The sequence below is a fragment of the Fundulus heteroclitus genome, chromosome 9 (assembly GCF_011125445.2).
Source record: "Fundulus heteroclitus isolate FHET01 chromosome 9, MU-UCD_Fhet_4.1, whole genome shotgun sequence".
Classification (NCBI taxonomy): Eukaryota; Metazoa; Chordata; class Actinopteri; order Cyprinodontiformes; family Fundulidae; genus Fundulus; species Fundulus heteroclitus.
The window spans coordinates 18645067-18667336 of NC_046369.1; the positions used below are offsets into that span (position 1 = coordinate 18645067).

General features: G+C 42.3%; 1 protein-coding gene across 1 annotated transcript; it reads right to left on the minus strand.

The window, feature by feature from the left end:
* Positions 1-5: 5 nt before the first annotated feature.
* On the minus strand, positions 6-22065 carry LOC105936827 (guanine nucleotide-binding protein subunit beta-4). Its single transcript, XM_012877821.3, has 10 exons — positions 21812-22065; positions 13175-13380; positions 12824-12862; positions 10789-10895; positions 8711-8774; positions 7928-8090; positions 7742-7808; positions 7354-7555; positions 6976-7192; positions 6-5606 (listed from the first exon to the last, which is right to left on the minus strand). Exons 2-10 carry the CDS (start codon positions 13229-13231, stop codon positions 5500-5502), a joined length of 1023 nt encoding a protein of 340 aa, XP_012733275.1. The 5' UTR covers positions 13232-13380; positions 21812-22065; the 3' UTR covers positions 6-5499.
* Between the last annotated feature and the right edge of the window lie 205 nt (positions 22066-22270).

The following is a 22270-nucleotide window of genomic DNA, read 5'->3' on the forward strand; positions in this document are numbered from 1 at the left end:
AAATGTTTGATTAAAAGTTTTTTATTGGTTACAATAACTCATGGCAACATATCAGTATCACCAAGCCACTGTACAAATACAAAAGAAAACAAAAACAAAACAAAAACACAGGTCTGGTGTGTGAAAAAGACTATAAAAATTATCTCATAAGTGATTCTAATTTCACACAATAGCACTGTAAGAGAGAGTTATCATGGCACCAAGTCCCGGGTCTTTAATGGCTTAGAACGAAACAATAAATAAAATTAAAACCAGAGTATCAGGACAGTAGGCTTGTAGTCAAAGGAGCAGTACAGTTCTGTGATGTTAGTGCAACGAAAGAAAAAAACAAAGCGGTGGAGTCACGGACATCGACCTGTTGTCATATTTAAAATAAACCGGAGCTCGATTCCAGACTGAATCGCGCCGGCCGGCTCATCGAAATGAAACATCTGGGGGAAGCGACAATGACGGAAAAGTGAAATGAAGTCGAGCACCGTTGTTGGTTTTACAGGTTTACTGTTCCACCTGCATGAGTGAACTGCACAGGCACGTGGGAGTCTTACGGTCCCAGGCTCCAGCTGTCGACGCTGAAATACGCAGAGACCATCGCCATCTCGTATGGACTCTCCCAGCTGTTAAGGGCCATGGTGTTTTTAATTCTCTTAGGAGGAAAAGGGGGGCATAAAAGCAGCAACGCTACGTCAACATTCAGGGAAGAAACCTCCAGCTCCCCACATTTACTCCAAAACTTCTCTCCATCATGATAGCAAATAATCCCAGGCTATGAACGATGCTATGCAAAACACACGGCATCACAATGTCCAATCGCTCCGTCAGCAAAATTAACCAAAAGCCACAGAAAACAGGAGGAAGGAGGTAGTGCAGCAGGAATTAAGGAAGAACAAGTTACTTTATGTGCACAACCCACATAGCATCTATCAGCACGGTTACATTTACGCCGCTCTCAGTAGGCTTTACTCTCGCTTTCATCTTTCAGGCACGGAGAAAGCCAGACGTAAAGCCCAGTGACTGATGAATCAGACCAGAAGCGGATCTTTGGAGCCCTACATGTACAGATCGATATGACGGGTGACGGTCTGAGGCGCAGACGACTGGGAAACAGACCCTAGCGTAGGTGAAACAGAAAAGCTTAATGCAGCTTCTAGGCATGAGCCGGTATAAGAGTACAAAGGCCTGATAACCTTGAGTAAAAAAAAAAAAAAAACGACCACCATTTCATATTTACCCTGAAAGCTAAAGCAGAAATGTTGAAAGTGACCCAATTGCCTTCAATTACAACAAAAGCACTTGCTCAATTTAACGTTTAATTATGATGCTCTTTAGCTTTGCCTGCGCTTTGTAGAGTTACATGGGAGAGCAAAGCCAGCTGGGTAATGGTTTGGGCTACCAACGCCAGTGTTCATCAATAAGAGGAACAGAGAGGCCATCCTTTAGTTTCCACACCATTGCTGTTTCTTGTAAATCAAGGGAAAAAAAAGGTGTAGTAGCACCTTTTCAGCCAGCTGACTGGCAGTGCACAGCAAATGCACTATTTAGCAGCGATGTTACTGTACGGCCCACATGATTGGAGGAAACTCCACCCACTTCGGCAATTTCTTTGGAAACGAAAAGGACTAAGCTTTAGAAATTATATTTATCCATTTTATTTAGCAGTTTTGATAAGTTTTTTTTTTTTTTTTTGGCCCTTTGTTACACCTCGATATCAGCAAACCAGCCCATGCTTCACTGCCCCGACGCTCCAAATGTGTTTCGCTCTGAGGCTGAAATGTCAAAAGCCCCAACAGGTCGGTATCTGGCCCAGCAACGGTGGTCCAGATGCTGATCTGTGTCCCTGGCTGCTCTGCTTCCCAACCAAAGCAGCACCACCACCAGGAGAAGTCCTAAGCAGATGCCTCTAGATCACTTCAGATTTAAAAACGGTCCACTATCTAGATCACACTCCGTCACAGAGCGGTAAGAATCCTGATCCTGCACTACAGAACATGCACTTTTGCTTATGCTTCCAGAACCAAGTCCTAGTGCATTAGTCGTCACTAGAGCAAGAAAAACTGCTGTTGAAAAAGAACGCAGCTCAAGTTATATTTTATATTGGTTAAAAAAAAAAAAAAAAAAAAAAAAAAAAAACACGACAAGAATGTGCCGACACAGTTGAAAGAAATTTAGACCCTAACACATTATTAAACGCCTTCCGGTCCTAAACTCGGGCATCTTCTGGTTGAACAATCGGAAAGTGGGTACTCCCAAAATGATGCGCCGTCTCTTTAAACCCAAACCATTCAGTCACACGAGCATCTGAAGCCTTCGGGCTTGTAAGCGGAAATGACACTTCTGGTTACAAAAAGTCACTGCGAGACAGAAGCAGCCAGCAGACTGCGTTTAAAATGACAGAAGGTTGGCACTTGAGTAACGCTAGCCATTTTTTTTTTTTTTTTTTTTTTTTGTCTTTTTAATGTTACAGACTAGTTTTCGGTTCACAGCTCAAGGTCTGTGGAGCACGTTGGCACGGATGAATGGAGGAACACATGTACATCATCAAATTACGCCCGTTCCTCTACCTAACACACACACACACACACACACACACACACACACACTTCACATCAACAAGGAAATCCAAGACATTTCACATCCCGCACGACTCCAGGATACCCTACAAACCATCGCTGCTGTTCAAACAAACATTCCCTCAGGATGGCCTAGTCAAAATCAGAAAGTGGAATCACATAAAACCTTTAAAATTAAAAATATTGACCAGAGCCACGCCTCTTAAGAGAGGAAATAACCGACGGCAGACCAAACCTTGTTAGGAAATACAAACTATACTGTGTTAGTTGAAAGCAGATTTATATATCTTTTTAAAAAAATAAAAAAAATAAAAAGTGGTGAGGAGCTGAACATGGTTTTCCTTTAAGCATGCGTCTTAGTGTTCACTAGCATCAGTGTTCGCCTCTGTTGGAAAGCATGAAACGGTCTCCCTCACAGGGTTCCCACCTTTCCCATCCATTTCCTAGAGTTCAGTTGTTTTTTTTTAGCCGTGGTTCAAGTATAAATACAAAACGTTCGCTATGAAGGTCAGGCTTTCCGCATGGTACCTAGGAAACAAAGCCGTAAGGGAGGAAAGAAAGGACGGCTGAACAACAGATTTGGAAAAAGGGACGGCTGTCTGCGCGGCCGGGTTGACGGATAAACAGACGGCGTTGTGAAGGGACTGGCAGAGAAAGCCGATGGATTATCTGAAGGGTTGATGAACTGAAGGACGGACAGGTTGATGGACGGATGGCTGGAGTGTCGGAACGAGAAGAAGGGGTTGGCGGATGACAGACAGAGGGGCAGATCTGACGCCGGCCGCCTGGATTGACTTATCAATGGATGAATGGCTGGACTGACAGACGAACGGATAAAATAAACGGGTTACTTGACGGCCTGGCAGACGGGCTGATAAAGATTGATGGATAGCTGGACGGGTGGGCTGGTGGACGCACGGATAAATGGATGGAGAGACTGATAGATGGGTTGGTTAGAGGAGGAATTGCTGGACAGGCGAACTGGGAGATGCATCTGCAGCGAGAGAGGCGTGGATGGACTGAGGGCCGGACAAACGGATGGATGGGATGATGCATGGATGGGTGGACGGACAGAGGGATGGATGAATACTAATTTCTGTCTTTTACTAAAAGCCACCCACCCATCTCTGATGTTAATAACGGAACGGGGAAGAATGTCTGGAGATGCACGGTTCTTGGCTGAACCATTTTATTTTTCTAAATTTACCTGGAAAATGGAAAATGATTCAGTCAGATTCCAGACAGTGCGGGAACCCTGTGAGGCGTTTGCCAAACAAAAACCTGTTATTGATGCAGATTTAACTTCCATTATGAGCGGCGTTCTACGGCAAAACAGAGACGGCGGCGGCGCCTCATCTCCCTTCGACACAAAACCTTCTTTATCCAAGTCCGCAAGCTTCAGAAAAAAAAAAAAAAAAAGAAGTTTATATTCAGAGTCAGGCCCCTGAGACAGCTGATGGATAGGTCCAACTCACACACGGCTTTTGTTTTAAGCTGTTTGAATGCAGGATGGAGAGCGAGAAACCTCCTTAATTATCACCATGGCTCACTTCTGTACTACTGCTTGTGAGTGCGCGTCTAGCTCTCTATTAGGTGTACGTTCTTCACTAGTTAGATTAAAAAGGTTATTAGATGTTTTTTTGTGTTTTTTTTTGGTGAGAAAAAAAAAATACTTAAAAGTCTTAATCTCAGAAGAAGAAAAAAAAAAACATGTCCTCTTTTTTTTTTTTTTTGTAGCAGGCTTGCTATGGCACTGGTGTGATTTCGAAGGGGCCAGAATCTTTTCCGTCGCTCGTGATAAAAAGGGGAGTTCAGTCCTTCTATGATAAGCTGACGCGGCGAGCTCGGGTTCCTGCAGGCTGCTACAGAGTCCGTTACGGTCCCAACAAGAAGCTCCTGGAAACTCCCGTCACCCAGACCCGACGGCGTCAGGTCGGCCTTGGCTTGTACTTCTGTCGCCGTTTCGCTTTCTGTCAATGACCGCAGCTTGTCCCGACGTTGAAGGAAAGACGAATCTTCAGCAGACCACGTGAGGTAGGGCCGTCACGACCAATGGACGCGGCTGTCCCGACATTCGGCGCCGCAGGACCTGAAACCACCGATCCAGAAGAGCCGCGGCCAAAATGGAGGCCAAGGGTCCTTTTGTCCGCCGACCCTAACCTAGCCTGACCTTTGACAGACTCTACTTTGGAGTTAAAGCTCGATCCACACACAACAACGATTAAGATTGACGCTCCTCCTGAATTCACAGTCTTACGATTCCCTCCCAAAACCAACGAATGTTTGAGCCAAAAAATGCTGGAGGAAAAAAAATAAAAAATAAAAAAATTAGCCAGGCTAAATTTTGACTCGTAACCGAGGGATTAGCCTTGCTTAGATTTGTCTTTTTAGGTTTGCTAATAACATTTCTGGTATTCTGCAGTTCTGCAAGTACGTCTATTTATAGTAAAACAAAAAAAAAACAAAAGGAAAAGCAACAAAAATACCTCAAGTGGCAAATGAACTACAAAAATATATACATACACACATTATATATGCATATATGATGCATATATACACACATAATGCTATACATATATACTGCCTTTATATATACATTTACATATTACACAGATACTAATTTTGTTTTGTACCCATAGCCGTAGATGCACGTAAATGCCCTTTAGAAAAAGAAAATAAAAGTTTTGTTTCCCCATTTGAAATAATTTCTTGGTTTAAAATCGGTCAACTTTTTATAAAGAGGATTTTGTTGCTCCATGATAGCCGGGTGGGGAAAAAAAAAATAAAAAATACGTTGAGTGTCTTTTTCTTGGAGGAATGAGAAGGGCGTTCCGATTGCGCTCCTTCAGGTCTGGCCCGGTGGACGAGTCAGGGCCGCAGACCCAAGGTGGCGGGGGCAGTGATTGAGTACATCAGGCGAAGGCGTTCAGTTTTAGTTCCAGATCCGCAGGAAACTGTCCCAGGAGCCGGTGGCCACGGCCATGCCGTCGTTTGTCACTCCTAAGCAGCTCACTCGGTTGTCGTGGCCTGCGAGAACGCCTGGAGGGGGAGAGGAGACAAAGCAGAGCCGCAGGCTGGTCACACCATCTGGTGGAGAAATGGGTTCATACGGCCCGCTACATTCTGACGCGCTTTGTCACGTCGCAGTCACAGACGCCACAGCGCTTTACTGGGACTTTATGTGAGTGACCAACGATCTATGACTGAGGTGGAAAAAAACAAAAAAAAAAAAAAAACTGGGACATGTATTTGTATTCTGCCTCTTTTGCGCTGTTGAACTGGGTTTTATTTCAGCAAATCAAAACGCTCTTCAGTAACATGTAGTCCCCAAACTAGTAAATGGACTTCAGCATCACTCAGAAAGCCGGCCACTGGCCCAGATTCTGCTGCTGATGTTGCAATGAGATTAAGGCAGTTTGTATAAAATACGTAAACTTCATTTGTCCCCAAAGCTTCAATGGGATCTTCCCTTTTGATCTTCACCGACTGACTTTTTTTTTTTTAAATCAGTAATCTGCCATAGCTGTAATAATTTTAACCTCTGACATGGAGTTACATTTATCTTCATCACTAGATCTTTCCGGACTGGTTAAAGCTTTTTTTTTTTTCTTTATCACATAGATGGTGTAGTAAAGATTTACTACAGATATGAACAAAGCTCAGGTGATTCATTTGGAAATTAAACACAGATGAAATGAAACCGCCAACAGCGCTGTTTCCCTTCGTAAAGTGTTAAAAAAAAAAAGATTAAAAACATGAGTTGCTTTTTACATTGATCTCTGAAGTATGCATCGCCTTCACAGCTAGATAATTTAGTGCTAATCTGTGGTACCAACGAGTCAAACGATGACATAAGAGGTTGTTTTTAGTTGTTATGGCCCCAAGTTCTGGAGGTTCCTCCTAGAGAACTCCGTTTAGGGGTCGGAATTACCTTTTTAATTGTTGCTCTAAAGTAAGCGGTATTTCATGGTAGTTACATTTAAACTTTATTGCGATATATTGCTTTTACCTTTGTTTCACATTAAAAATACTTCTGCTGAGATGATGACAAAAAAAAAAAAAAAAAAAAAAAAGACCGTTTGTATTTTCCCATAGTCCCATAGAACCTAAAAATCTTATTCCTTCACTTACGCAGGTTTTCCATTTCTCACAGTAAATATTTTAGGTCACTGCTAAACTAAAGTGCTCATCTTGTTTTGAGCTAAATGCTCTAAAGAACTGAAATGATAGCTATTCAAATGTCATTGGTGCAACATGTTATACACAAAACGACTAAAAAGGTATTAATTTTTTTTGGCCATCTAAAAAGACAACCATTTACTATTAAAAAGGTGGATTTTGGTCATCATTCCTTAGATATGCAACAATAAGACTCGAGACCAGAAACCGGACCTCACGCGCCTCATACCTGCTCGGTCCCCTTTCAGCGTGTCCCACACGTTGCAGTTAAAGTCGTCATAGCCGGCTAACAGCAGGCGGCCGCTCTTGGAGAAAGCCACAGAGGTGATGCCGCAGATGATGTTGTCGTGGCTGTACATCATCAGCTCCTGGTCGGCGCGCAGGTCAAACAGCCTGCAGGTGGCGTCGTCCGAGCCTGTGCCGAACGCGTTCCCGTTGGGGAAAAACTGCAGGAGAAACCTAATTATAGCATTAGCTGCCCAAATAAAAAAAAAAAAAATGGACCTCTTTAAAAACTTCAGACCTAATATCAGAAAAGAAAAAAAAAAAGAAAAAAAAAAAGAGAACGATCCTAACTGGAGTCTGAGCCCTGAATTTAAGCACTCACGCAGACAGCGTTGATGTCAGACACGTGGCCGGTGAAAGACTGCCTGCACATGCCGTCGCGGATGTCCCACAGCTTGGAGGTGGCGTCGCACGCCCCTGACACAAACGTCCTGTCGTCTGGGCTAAGAGACAGGCTCATCACGTCGCCCGTATGGCCGGAGAAGGAGGTGGCCTGCTGGCCCGTCTCGATGTCCCACAATGCACTGGAAGAAGAAAGAAGCACAGGTGAAAACCGAACGGGGTTGTACACTCCTAAAGAGACAACCCCAGTTAAACGCAAATAGATCGGTGCCAATTAAATGTCTAATCTTTGCAGGGCACGGTGGAAAAAGTATGTTTTGTCCACACCGAATGAGAGCCGCGGTGTTTGAGGTGGGAGGGCTGCTCACCAGGTGGTGTCTCCGGAGCTGGTTAGTATCTGGTAGTCGTCCAAGAAGCGACAGCAAGACAAATAACCTGAATACGAACAGAGAATTTATCACATGTGAGCAGAAATCCTTTCCAACCTGCTGCCCTGAGGAGCAAATGTAACAAGTTTTACAGCCGACATATCCAGAAAATTCCCCCCCACCCACCTGTGTGTCCAGGTAGCTCTCGGGTGACCCGCACGTTGCCCTCGCGGGTCTTCAGGTTGTATATAGAGCAGATGTTATCCAGACCTCCGCAGGCCACGTAGTTACCAGAGGGGGCGTAGGCGCACGTCATCACCCAGGAAGAACGCAGCGGGATGGCGTGCATCTAATTGCGAGCAAAAGTCAGAGTCAGCGACACGAAACTGAAGACTTTACTCAAAGCTTAGGGTACAGGTGGAGTTTAAGCATTTTATACAAACCGCCTTGTACAATTTTTTTTCACTTCTACACGATCTGGAGCAACAAAAAGCTTTCTGGGTGATCTAGTGCTTTTTTTAATGTCTTGGTTTTACTGCGGCTGAATAAGCTCACTGATAATTTAGTTTTAATTAAGCTCTCGCTGAGCATGATGCCAAAAATAAATTATGGATTGTTTGTCACAGTTGTTAAACTTTTTAAAACTAGTGCTCCGACTGTAGCTATGGACATATTGTCATCCTCTCTGAGCAACTGCTACTGCAATAAAATAATTAAACTTACTTATTTTTTTACATTTGTTAATGGTGGTGGGGATTCAGCATTTTCCACAATGGAAAAAAAAAAATGTAGATGGCTAATGTCGTACAAAAACCTTTCACTTATTAAATAAAAAGCAAATAGTTTTCCTCCAAAAGCTTTCCACCACTAAAAAAAAAAAAAAACATTTATTGCCACGGGTCATCAGAGGACTGGGACATGTCGGCCAATCAGATTCAGGATGGCCTGCGTCGATCAGGATAAGCTCACCTTGTTTGTTGTGTAGCTGTCCCAGATGATCAGTTTTCCATCCTGCGAGGCACTGACCAGTAACCTGAAGGCGAGGGAAGCACATCAGCGTGACGCTCGGCTCGCACGCAGACCGCCACCATCTACATGCACCTTGTTCGTTAAAAGCAATGAGAGGCAGCCGCCTTACACGCTGCGGTGCTGGATTGTCAGCCTGAACCACTACAGGAGGTTAAAAAGCAGCCATTGATGTCTCACTCTTCCTTTCCCACCCCCGAGTGATATTTAATACGTCGCTTATGCAAAAGTCCAAACTAAGGTTCATCTAAGCAGAGATGGTAGTGCGAAAAAAATAAATAAAAAAAGGGGGGTGTTAAAATTGGGGTGGGGGTTGAGCTGTAGATGGCACGCATGCAGGAACAGTAGGAACCCCCTCGCTCTCATCCTGACGGGGTGTTTCCGCCTCTCCGGGTAAAGGAAGTGGTTTGATGGCGCTGCGGTACAAATCAAGAGGAGAGCCATCGTGCTCAAATGTCAGTGGCTGTATACAAAACAAATACTGGTCCCCGGGGAGGGGATCATCTGGAAGGTGCTTGGCACGCCCATGCACACTCACGCCTATCAAGACGCATTTTCCGGGACTGAAAAGCAGCCACAGAGGTCGGGCCTTCACGCACTAAAGTCCCCGTTTGTCATTAGGAGCCGTTGTATCTTTAGATATAAACGCAACGGCATGTTACGTTAATGGCATTTACGCACCAAATCAGAGTCGTGGCGCCCGTTCTCGTAACGCACAGACAGAGGGTCAGAAAGACGAACCAAAGGAAAAGCAGTGAGGTCGACTTCGGACTGAACGGACTCGTGGTTCTTTGTTTTCTGCACTGAAAACCCCAGAGAAACACCCAGATCATCCTCACGGCTGTAGAGATTCACGTTGCCTCCCATAAACAGCTGCAACAGATGGATCAAAATCACTGGAGACGCACGCTTTCTGGAGCCACATTGGCTGTAATAATAGATTTATTTATTTATTTTTTAAATCAACCTTGTGGACAAAGGTTTTATAAACCCACAAGGTTTTCTTTTTTAGCTGGGGGAAAAAAAAAATAATAGATGTACTTGTACTCAAATGTAATTTTGATCCAGATAAAATTAGGATACAACACATGTGAGGGGGAAAAAAAAATTTAATAAAATAAAAACTCTCAAAACGGCTCAAGATTAGTGCACTGCATGCATACTTATTGTGAAATTTAATCCTAACGGTTAATTCTTTGTGCCTCTCGGTGTGCGTAATTGCAGCAAACTGTTAAAAAGAAAAAAAGAAAGCAGTTTGTAAGATCTAGCTTAACGGACATTTGCAGCCTCTTGCAATGTTAAAATTGGAAGAAAAACTTAAAGATCTTAGAAACTGCATCTTTTAAAAAAAAAACAAAAAAACAAGCGGGGTTTTTTTTCTGCGCCGGCCAAATATCTCTAATGTGCTCATGGTGAAGAGCTAACAAAGGTGCAGCGGGAGCCTTATTGTAAAGTGGCAGTAAAAGGTGATTATGGTAATATTAGTCATATTAGTAGAGTAACAGTAATGATACTGATGGTTGTACAGCCCCGGACCTGGGACTGTCGTCACTGCCCCCATTGCATTGCATTGATAGAGAAAGAAAGGGTGACACAAACAAACACACAACAAAAAGGAAAAGAAGATTTTATTACCACTGATCAGAACAAGCCTTCAGAGCCCGTACGTACTCTAAAGCTCTGCTGCGCTGCGTTCAGCTGCACAGACAGAACTTCAGCCAGAACTTTCTGGAGGCACTTTTACGTCAGCTAAAGTCTTTGATGGTGCAGAACCATAAATACATTATGCAAGATGATGGAATAATCTTTGTCCGTTTGCTCAGCCGGATTGGACTTTGGGACAGATTTGAGACCGATTATACTGGAACTGACTGAGCAAATTAAAGCAGCAAATAGAGAATACAAACACTGCTAAGGCAAGAAAATATTCACACATAGCCCAACCACAATCTTTAAATGTGGCGTTTTAAATATATAGCCTTTCCTTCAAAACAAAACAAAACCGAATAACGCATCGTTACCTGGAGTCGCTCCCCCAGTGCATTGCATATATCTTGGCCAGGTGTCCCCTGAGAGTGCGCCGCGTCCGCATCTGTATCCGGCCCACCGAGTCCAGACCAGCTGTGATCTGCGTAAACACAGGAAGAGGGGTCACCGCTTACTCTGGAGAGCGAGAGCGACTCCAGAACGGGACACAAGCTGAGGCAGCAAAAACAGGCCAAAAAAAGCATCAAGAATGAACAATACTCGAGGAAATACTGATGATACTGTGAATGGAACCTTTAATATACAGTGAAAAGCAAAACAAATATGCTTGTTTTCATGTTTTGTGTTAAAACCACAACCCAGAACATATTTCATCTGAATTTATGAGATACACTATTAGATAAACTATTACCTAGATGTGAAGGGAAAATGTCTGGGTTATGTCCATGCCAGCTTTACATCTCTTGATATTTTTACTAACATTCTTCTTCACAAAAACAGCTAAAGCTCAGTTATGATCTGAACATCAGTTTACATCTGTTCACTGATGAACTTTAGAGGCCTTCACAGTTGTGTTTAGACTGAGATCCAGTTGCACACTGATGGACACCATTCACCATTTTCTTTCAGACGGAACCAGAGTCACTGGACTTTCTATAAAGGGTGTCAGAATAAAAAACCCAAAACACCTTTGCTACTTTACAATGGTTTGAAAACCATTGATATTTTTCCTCAAACTTTTGAATCATGCATTACTTTGTGTCGGTCCATCTAATACTTTTCTAAGGAATTGCACAACGATTTGTGGCTGTAACATGACACAATGCAGAAATGTTGAAGGATATGAATACTTTTGCAGATGACGGCAGGTCAGCTGACCAGAAACGTGTCGTTAGGGAGGCACCAACATCACATTTTTCCAAAACGAGAGTATTGATATGAGAACTCATTAATGTCGTTAAAACCTCTAGCAAATATTTTCAAAATATTTTATATTTAGTCACCCTGTACACCACTTTTAGTGTACTTTACACATAGAACTGAACTTTTATTGCGGCAAATTGCTACAAAATTGTACCATTTATTGCAGATTTTCGTTTGAACCAACAGCTTTGGCAAACCCATCCCTTAAACACAGCCCTTACATTTAACTTGAAGGTCTGGCTTATGTGCGAATCCTGAAACCGTTCCTTGTGCAGGACGTCGCTTCCCTCGTGAAAATCTGCCGAAAAAGGCACCTGGCCGACGCCGCTAGTCCGAATATTAGCGGCAGTGTTGTAGGACTCGAGTCCGAGTCATTAGCTAAATTTAGAGACTCGTGACTTGACTTGGACTTGAGCACTGATGACTCGATCTTGGACTCGGACTCCTACATTCAGATCATTCTGACTCAGAATTTTTTTTATATCATTAGGCTATAATTTTAATATGTCATTAGAATATTATTTGGTGTATGATTTTAATATCTAAATTATTGGTGCAATGTGGTGGAGTGTGGATTTTTTAGTTTAAAAACATGTAGGCTATGCTTACTTTAGTGTGGAACTTGGACTCGACTTGATCAATAAGGACTCGACTCGGACTTGACTCGGATGAGTAGTGGACTCGACTCGGATATTTTTTTAATGACTTGGACTTGAACACTGGAGACTCGAACCTGGACTCGGACTCGAGGCATAGTGACTTGACTACAACACTGATTAGCGGCGAAACCAACGGCTGAACGTCTTCGACAGTTTTAAGGCAACGGCGTGTCAAGGACCGCAGCTACAAATCTCATTCGTCAGCTGAAGCACCCTGAAGATGTTCAGGGTAGGTGGCTGGGCAGTACTGGGCTGGAGTGTGTGTACACAGACCAAAGCCATCTATTGCAGGAAAAACGTAGCTCTAGTCACACCCGTACTGGGTCCCTAACTATTAATTACAATTATTTGAGGAGATAGCTGTTTTGAGTCTCCTCAAAAAAGATTTGTTTACACATAGTGCCTAAAGAAATAAATAAAAACAGCAACAGATGGAGAACAAAATAAAAAAAAAATCTGTTTTTGTTTACATTTGAGGGTTTCTTACCTGTGACAGGGTGGAATCACTGCAGGCTTTCCTGGCATCCTACAAGGAGACATCAAGTGTGATTACAACCACCAGACAAATCACTGCTAGCACAAAATGTACGTGTATTTACATTGCTCACAGATCGATGCGCAAGAACCTAAAATATTTGTTCACTGCGCCGATTAATCAGGTTATTAGTCTCAAATTCTTAAAACATTTACAGAAACGTACCCTGACCACAAGTTCTGCACAAGATTCTGAGAAGCTCAGAAGTTTGCCTCAGTAGCTGCATCATCCGAAACTACGCGAGTCATTTTGTAACAAACATGCAAATCTTTATTTGATTATATATTTTTTTTCCCCCTTTACCCGGATCTGATTGCGTAGTTGCTCGGCTTCCTGCCGCAGCTGTTCCAGCTCACTCATTGTCCCTGTGAGACGCGTTCAGGACACACTCCCCTCTTAAACACCGGCTGGGTTGAAGAAACACACGCGCCTGCTTGCACACACACACACACGCGCGCACGCACACACTCACTCACTCACACACATACAAACCCGTCACCAGCTGACACCTGCAACACAGAGACAGAAATACCCCAAGTTGAACAGGTATGCGGAGAAAGAATAGCAGCACTTCCATAAGACAAACAAAGGCTTCCTGTTTTGGTTCAGACCAGAGATGGGGCGAGCCGGGTTGGGTACGACGCTGCCATCCAGACCCACCGGGGGTGGGGGGGGGGGGGGGGGATTTCAGGGGCTGGGTGGCAGCCTGGAGGGTGGTCTGGCTCTTCAAACACCCTCACTCTGGTTCAAAAGGCCATCTGAACCGGGCCCTGACCTTTCCTCACTCAATTGGCCTTTTGTGTCGCCGCATAGCGCTGATGCTGCCGCTGGCACGGCCCAGCGCTGTGCGAGCGAGCTCTGAGCGTATCGTGTGGGCCGATCTGGATGGTTCAGACAATGTGTACAGCAGAAGAAGAAGAAGAAGCCGCTTGTGAGTGAAAGCACGTTATGTGAGCAAGTGTGTCAGATGGAGTCTTTATTTGCACATGCATGCGTGCGTATTTCTGCACGAGCAAGTTGCCACTTCCTCTACCTTGGGGAGCCTGAATGTGGGTCACAAAGCACTCAGAGAGTCCTGTGAGATGTTTGAACGGCCCCCCCAACACCCCCATCAGTGCTGCTGATGCTGCTTCACACCGTTTTACTGCAGTCCAGAAATCCAACGTATGGAGAATCTTTTTTTTTTTTTTTTTTTTTTGGGCCATGTTCTGTAATTCAACCATTAGGACAGACGGAGGCCTTCACACGTCCACAGGAAAACGCCGACTGTAAAGAAATTATTCCCACTTGCTCGTTGTGAATGACATGATTCGCCAAACCCCCTCAAGATTCCTTTCAGATTCATCTCCAGATAAGCCATTTGAAAAAATGCGCTGATTTAGCCCACTGCTGCCGTCCGCTGACAAGAGACGAATTCAACGGACCGCTCGGACTGCGAGCTCCCTCGTCTCGGCCTCTGCTGAGGCACTGCGACGCGGTTCAGCTGCCCATTAGCAACGTCACTCTGACGCAGCCCTGCTGGGAGGAGCGCAGCAGCAGCCCGACTCCAGCACAGTCATCTATCTGTTGGGCTCTCCGCCTCGGCAGGCCGGCGCGTCACATGGGGGGCTTCTTGTGCTCCAACGTGGGCCCCAACAATAAGCGGGCTTACCAGAACCAAAATAAGTTAAATAAGAGCTCAAACCGAAGAGTGGGGAGGGGGGGGGGATACTAGCGGTGGTGGGGAGGGGCCATTGGTTTCAAGAACTGTGTCGAAAGGACCTGCTCACGGTCTGACAGAGACCACAACAGGACACCGACATTTTGAAGGAGACACGCAGGCAGCGAGAAAAGCCGTCAGATAAATGGTTGCTAGAAAGTTGTAAGATGTAGTTAAAAAAAAAAAAAAAAAAAAAAAAAACAGCATTCTACCTAATTTCATGTGTCTGCATCTTTCCTGTAGTTGTGTGATTTCAGGAATGAACGTCCTCGCGACAACAGTACGGTGTCTTGCTTGGGAAAGCGGATGACAAAGGCAGAGCGGTGTACCGGAGCGGCCCATTGTGTAGAGAGCGGGCGGCCGGGCGGCGGCAGATGGGGACCCTCGGCGCGGTCAGACTCTGGGAGTGTGTGGCGCCAGGCGTGAGCGTCTGTTCCTCTGTCACAGACAGCATAAAATCTATCCAATAAATAACCGGCGCGACTAAAAACAAGACATCTGACAATCGGTCACTGAAAAAAATAAAATAATCAGAGACATATGACCGACGCATAACCGGGGTAAGCTTGTGATTGTTCTTTTTTGTCGCAGCACCACCATCAAAGAACCTGAAGCACACATTTGTTACGTCTCACAGTCCCGAGAGGCCAAAACAATAAATCAATATCAGTCACGGTTGAAGCATCAAACATTTTTTGAAACATTTGTCAAGCAGAATGTAGTAATATAATCCTTTAGTCTGCAAACAGTAAAATAAGTGTTCCTCTGGTGAATTATGCACATCATTAACTGTGCACTGAGGATTAATTAGGCTTATTATTTAAAATAACTTGCAAAAGGTTATCTAAAAACACCTGCATAGCAAATACAGTCTGCAAGCTTTTGAAATGCCTACTTAGAAAAAAATAAAATAAAATATGCTGATACAGATGTCTGATCTGCCAGTTCGGATTGTGACGGATTCCTGTTTTCTCTCCGTGGACTTAAAAAATAAATAAAAATAAAAATAAAAAAAAAGGACGAAAAGATGATGCAGTTCTTTTTACAGAGGTTATAGTTTAGAATCCAACAGAAAATGAAGGAATTACAACACTAACGGATATATCCCTACATTTATCCGATCTTTTAGAAAAAAAAAAGGGCTTCATAAATCAGGGTGTTAGCTGATGGGTCTGTAGACTGAAGATATAGTGACTGCTTATTTCAGATGCATTTAATGACCAGAGGGGAAAAAAAAAAAATGTGTTTGACCTGCCAATCACTGTTAGAGACGGTCAAGGGCTGATTTTTTTTTTCTATATTTCCTTGTTAAAGGCATGGTGAATCTGGAGACTTAAACACTTTCACTTTCATCCGCCCCCCTGTTAAAAAGAAGTTAGAAAAGGAGGAGGGGAAAAGCACGGACAAATGTTTTACTGTCATGGCGGCCGGTTACTTTGCATTTCCTGATTTGCTGTCAGTCCAATACTTATTCCATTGTATTTCCATAAAAAAAAAAGTTAATGTTCACTCGGAAGTGCTGTCATCAAGCCAGGTATTGCAGAGTATTCCCCCGAAAATCCAACAGAAACAAGGTTTAATCAAATAAATGTAAGTTTGATAAAAGGAACAGACATATTTGGTGAACTTAAACTGTCCTAAACACAGATGTTTAGACGTAAAAGAAATGACCTTGAAAATACGCCACTGAAGTAGATCAGAACCATACATGGCCTCGTTTTTGTCTATGGAGGTTTTTTTTTGTTACATTTTTCTACTTGGAATTCCCCCCCCGTTTTAAAAACAAGTCCTACATGTGTTAAATATAGGAGCATCATTTCATTCAGCATTTTCTTTTCTTCCCTCTTTTCCATCATATTTGTGTCATTTTTAACATTCAGTCTATTTCCTTTATTTCCAGCAGGCGGTAAAATCTAGCTGTCAAAATAGGTCGCATGATCAGAGAAATGTCAAATATTGGCCTGTATTAATCAGTTGTTAGCGAACCCTATTCTCCACCTGTACCTGCCTCCTGAGTGGCAAATTATTCAACATGGCTCCTTTTTCTAGTTGTGGGATCAAAAGTACAGCAAGATAAAAGCATTACATACTGTTTATTGTTGTTCTATGTTCTTTAACAGAGGAATCAGGTTTTTTTCCTCTACCTTTAGATTCGTAAACTAATACTTATATTAGCAAGAATGCACATTACCTGGAAGTTGGTGTTCTTTTAAAAATAACAGGATTTTCCCCCACTTTGGCTGAACAGACTGAGTGTTTATTACCTGGTGATTTAACACAGCTTGATCAAATTGCACTTATTAGCAGATCTGGATCGCAATTTTACCATAAAAACAAAACAAAAAACAAAGATATTATTTTGCCATATTTCCCACCCCTATAAAGACTCGGTTTTTACACAGTTCATAAAAAGAACAATGTGTAAAAAAGTCTCTAGTTTACATAATTAAGTGATGCTTCCAGGAACGTAAACCAAAGGCACAGGAATGTGGCATAGAAAAACAAAAAACAACAACAGATTAACATAAAAGAGGAAACAAGATGAGTGAAGGAAATTTTGGATAATTGCTCAAAGTAGAATTTGTAAAAAAAAAAAAAATAAAAAAAATGCACATTTAGGGAAAGAAAATAAATATGTATCCATATTTATTTATATATAAATATATTTCTGTAGATAAATACAATTTGGTATAGCCTTTATTAGCCAACCTTTAGATATTTTTCTATTTATTGATAAACAAATTCCCCACATACAACAGGGTCCAAAGAGAAAAATAAAGTATAGAAATTTGTTCACAGTAGGGCTGGGCAATATGGACCAAAAATAATATCGTGATATTTTTAGGCTGAATGCTGACGTTCCACATTTATTTCAATACGTTTTTTCTTTTCATAAAGTAATTATAAAAATAAATCTCTAAAGATTTATCTTAAGTGTCTTACAGGCAAAAAAAAATTAACAAAAAGCTACAGCCGTAAATATCAGAAACAGTGAAAAAGAACCTAGTGGAATACATAAACACAACATAGACCATCTCGATATAAGCGACATAGTTTCAGCTTGTATCTCTTTTTATTTTTTTTTATTTTTTTAAATCTTGATATTTTTAAAATCTCGATATATTGCCCATCCCTGGTTCACAAGCCTGGACAAATAAGTATTTTGGAAAAATTATTAAAGGAGCTATAAATAATACTGACGCCTTGTGGCTCTAATCGGTACAACAGCTTGGCAATCACAACAATCTAATTGGCCGATTTTAAACGCTGTGAAACCCTTCAAAATGTTTACCAACACAGGACAGGTATACGATGTTGTATTCTGTTCCATTTCTGATCCGCTTCTCTTACATCTTCCATGTTTGCAGGCTACTGCTCTTTTGCCAAGATAAAATATCAAAATGCTGCGCTCCGCTTTGGGAACCCTGGGAACTATCATATGATTGGCTGAGGAACCAGGAAGTAAACAAGGGCTACACTCTGAACCGAAGTCATTCCAGACCGTAGCTCTAGGTTCGAAAGGAGAAAAATGTGACTAAGACATTGTTGATGAAGAGGACTGATCGTTTATAGGGAATGTTACTTCCATCCCATGTGAGAAATGACAATGATTTAGGTTGATTTTGCAGTAAATATCCTACATATAGCTCCTTTAAACAAGCTCAACACACACATGTTAAAAGTATACTGTTAAAAGCTTCTTTTTTTTACCTAAACGCTCATATTTTACCACTTTGTCATTTCAGTTTAGCTTATTTATATAGTGCCAATTCACCACAAATGCCACTTTAAAGCACTTCACAACAACAACAACAACAACAACGGGTCAAAAGAATTCCAAATATCTGTGGCTTGACCTTTTCCCGTCGTCTTCTCGAGACCGTACGAGGCGGCAAATTTTCTTCCACCAGTATCTATCTCCCTCTACATTTCACGTCAACATTTTTATCACATTCTCTCCACACAAAAAGGGGTCAAAGACAGGCCCCTCATTTGGGAGAAAAAAAACTTCCCTCTGACCTTGGATAACCATTTTAGACATTTTCTCCACTGAGAACTAAACCAACTACATTTTGGTACGTCATAACTCGTTCCCGTTGACTAATACAGACATCTGGGGAATGAGGGAAATGATTAATCAGATTCCAGTAAGGTAAAAAAGGATGCGTCTTCCTTCTCGTCGACCTATTAATGCCATTTATTCAGAGCATTGATATTTACACCAAGAGGACTTTTGTTCAAACTCAAGAAATATTTGGTAATCCGCCTACTTTAATAAATCATTTCACTCCAATGACTTTAATCAACAACAAGAACATTATTGTCTTGTGTTTGTCCAGTTTGGTCCACTGTATTCAAATCAGTAAGGTAGGCAGAACTGATCAGCTGCCATTCATCCTAACATCTTTAACACAGATGATTATGAACTGCGTTAATGGATCAGACACCCGCCATTCAAAGATTACGTTTTACATGAATGGGATCTCCTTAAAGACCTTGACTTTTGAATCTGCAGTTCCTACGTCTTTCTCCCTAATTGAAACTTCCATGCAAACATATTTCTAGATATTTTTGGGGGTCAGTTTTTAAAAATCACGCTCTGGACATTGGAGGACAAGACATTTGCGCTCAAAATGCATTGTTAATTTATACACATTCTTTTTTTTAATAAAAAGAGACCATGTTTGCTACTCTGTTAAGCAACTGGATGGAAAAAAAAAAAAAAAATCAGTGCCATTTTATAATCTATCATGGATGGCCGATAAAATTCCCAAACAACTCTGGCTGTTTTTTGTTTTTGTTTGTTTTTACATCTGAACTACCTTAGATTATGCTCAACTAAAGAACCACTGGTCTAATTTTAAAGCTTGATTTAAAGATCAAGCCATTTATCTTTGTAAGGCGCAGGTCTAAAAAGCGATAAAGGTATAGCAAATAAGTTTTAAAATGCTAATTTTGTTCCCCCGGCCCATCGTTTGAACAAATTCCTTATAATTAGACGCAAGAGAAAGAGCATTCTCCAGCTGCATGGATCGCAGTGTAATGGTGCATTTTCTCACCTGTTGCTGCACACTGTCCGTCAGCTGGCTAAAAGAAGGGTCTTAAACCCTCCCCCTACAGTTTCCACACACAGACTTTTTTTAATTATACTCAATATTCTATTTATTTTAAATGCTCTGATTGGTGATTTGCAGATTAAACACTGAAAATCTCAATTTCCCCAGCGTATTAACCATGTCAAAGCTAAGAACGCCCACGATTTTTGGTCCACAAAACGCATCGTCTACGCCAGGGATGGGCAACTGGCGGCCCGGGGGCCGCACACGGCCCTCGTCATCACTCAGGGCGGCCCGCGAATAGAGCAATAATAATTTAATAATGATAAAAAAAAATAAAAATAAAAATGTAATTATACTTTTGACCGATAGGGGGCCGTACCCAAACAATAGAGGGCATGGGCCGCTTTGCCGAGAAAGTCAAATTTTTCAGACAAAATGGGAAGAAGTATGGACATGGGGAATTTTTTTATTTGTTGGTCTCTTGTCATTTACACACAACAATAAACCGTGAGAGCCGACGTGAGTTTTGAAACTGCAAAGCTTTGTCTTAAGCGGACGATCAGACGTGCATCTACACAGCACCGCGTTGAGTGTGATGCATTCGTGAGCGTCAGAAAGCTATGGTGCATTCAGGAGCATGGGACATTAGATTTTTCAGAATAAAAAGCTAACAGATGTGCATAAGCAAAAAGTAACAGAAATAAAATTATAGAGCATTCAGTATTGTAAGAAAGCCCACACCGTTTCTGGATAGACACATTATTTTTTGAGTTAAGTTCTGTTCCGTTTTATGCCTCTTTCCTTGTAAATTTGAAATGTCCCATGCTCCTGAATGCATTGATATGGAGGAGTTTAAATTCCTTTTTTGCAATTTTTTTTTAAAGCAAACGGTTTGTCTTTTGCTTAAGGACATATTAAATTCATCTAAAATTTGTTCTTATTGAGAATAATTTGTAGCGTCTTTCATATCCAATTATTTGAAGTGTGTGGTCATGTGGCCCTCCAATGGTCGTGCTGAAAAAAATGTGGCCCTCTTTATCATGGAAGTTGCCCATCCCTGGTCTACGCTGATGGGCTATTTCCAAGTTTAATAAAAACCAGCGAATATAGGATAGGACCTACGCTTTGATCGATCAGTCTTAATCTTACAATTGATTAATCTTTTGTAAGATTTAAAAACTACCGCCTCTAATCATTGAATTCCTCTTATGTGTTATAGACGTAAAATGAATATATATATATTTGCAATCTATCGCATTTGATAAAGCATTTGATAAACAACTCGTCTAAAAAGCATTTGACAGATGTTTCATGTGTTTTGTTTTTTTGTTTTTTTATCTGATCTTACTTGAATTGATTATTAGATCAACTAATGTGACAAAACAAAATATGAAATTTGACACATTCAGCTTTATTCGGGACACTGGATCCACCAGAACTAGTTACCGCTTGCTGATGACATGATGAAACCAGCAGACTGGTGACATGATTCCCTCCATTATTACTTCACGGCTTTTCACACATACACACACTGAAAGAAAAAAAAAACAGGTTAAATAGACTATACTACGTTATAATGTGTTGGCTTTTATAGGCTGATGATGTAGCGGAGATGAGTCTGTGGAGCAGAGCAGGGCCCCCCGGCCGTCACACCACCAGTTGATACCGATAAGGTGGCGGGCTGGCCGTGTCCATTAATTACTAGAAAACACGCAGGGAACGGTGCAACAACGAGAAAGAGAGAGAGAAAACGAGCTTTTAAAAAAATTTAGAAACAAAAGCGTAAATGCGAGTCAAAGACAGCAAGTTTGCTCGCTCGTAGTTTCCGCCCTACAAGGCGGTAAAAGGCCGCGTCAGGATAGCTGGTGGATTTGTAGGCTGTGGAAAGCTGAGGGGAGAAAAAAAAAAAAGGGGGGGGGGGGGGGGGTACGCGGAATTGAGCCATTAAAGAGACTGAGTCTGGGAGCCGTTATTCCAACCGTTATTCCAACGGCCGCAACCGCAGCTGCCACAGGGACGGTGTCACGGTTCTGGACGTTTCTGGGACTCCACTGAGGTTGCGAAAACAAAAATAAACCCGCTCCGAGCAAAAACAGGAAATAGCCCTAAACACACACACATACACACACAGAGAGACAGACAGGCGACCAAAACACCAAATACGAGACTGCACGTCCTCACCTGAAAAAAAAAAGAGGCGTTCTGTCTCAGTCCCGTTCCTCCCGTCCGAGTCGCACCGAGGTGTTTTCACAAGACAACCATGGCGTCGGCTGGTGGGGGGGAAGAGAGAGAGAGGTGGGGGGAGAAACCGTGGAGAGGAGCCGCGTTAATTTCCACAGTTTAAATCCGCTTTGAGGGTCAGAAGTGAGCAGCAGCCGCTCGGATCGGATTTGACTGAAATTTTCACCAAGCAGGCTAATCACCACACCCATGAAAGTGGGAACATGGCAACAGCCTACCGCGAGGGGTGCACGCTGGTTGGCGAGCTCATACTATAACTGTTTTTAAATCAGAACGTCGCGAATAAACACCTTATTCTACCTCTAAGTTGATTTATGTTTACGTTAATAATCTAAAACAGGGCCCCTGACAGGAATACACTCGCTTGCTAAACATATTTGGAAATGGTCTGAAACGGGC

Coding starts and splice junctions, on each gene's coding strand:
- LOC105936827 (XM_012877821.3), bottom strand. CDS start 13,231: ATGAGTGAGCTGGAACAGCTGCGGCAGGAAGCCGAGCAACTACGCAAT. Junction 10,896..12,823: donor GTGATTCCACCCTGTCACAG/GTAAGAAACCCT, acceptor GTGTTTACGCAG/ATCACAGCTGGTCTGGACTC. Junction 7,193..7,353: donor CTGACATCAACGCTGTCTGC/GTGAGTGCTTAA, acceptor TTTCTCCTGCAG/TTTTTCCCCAACGGGAACGC.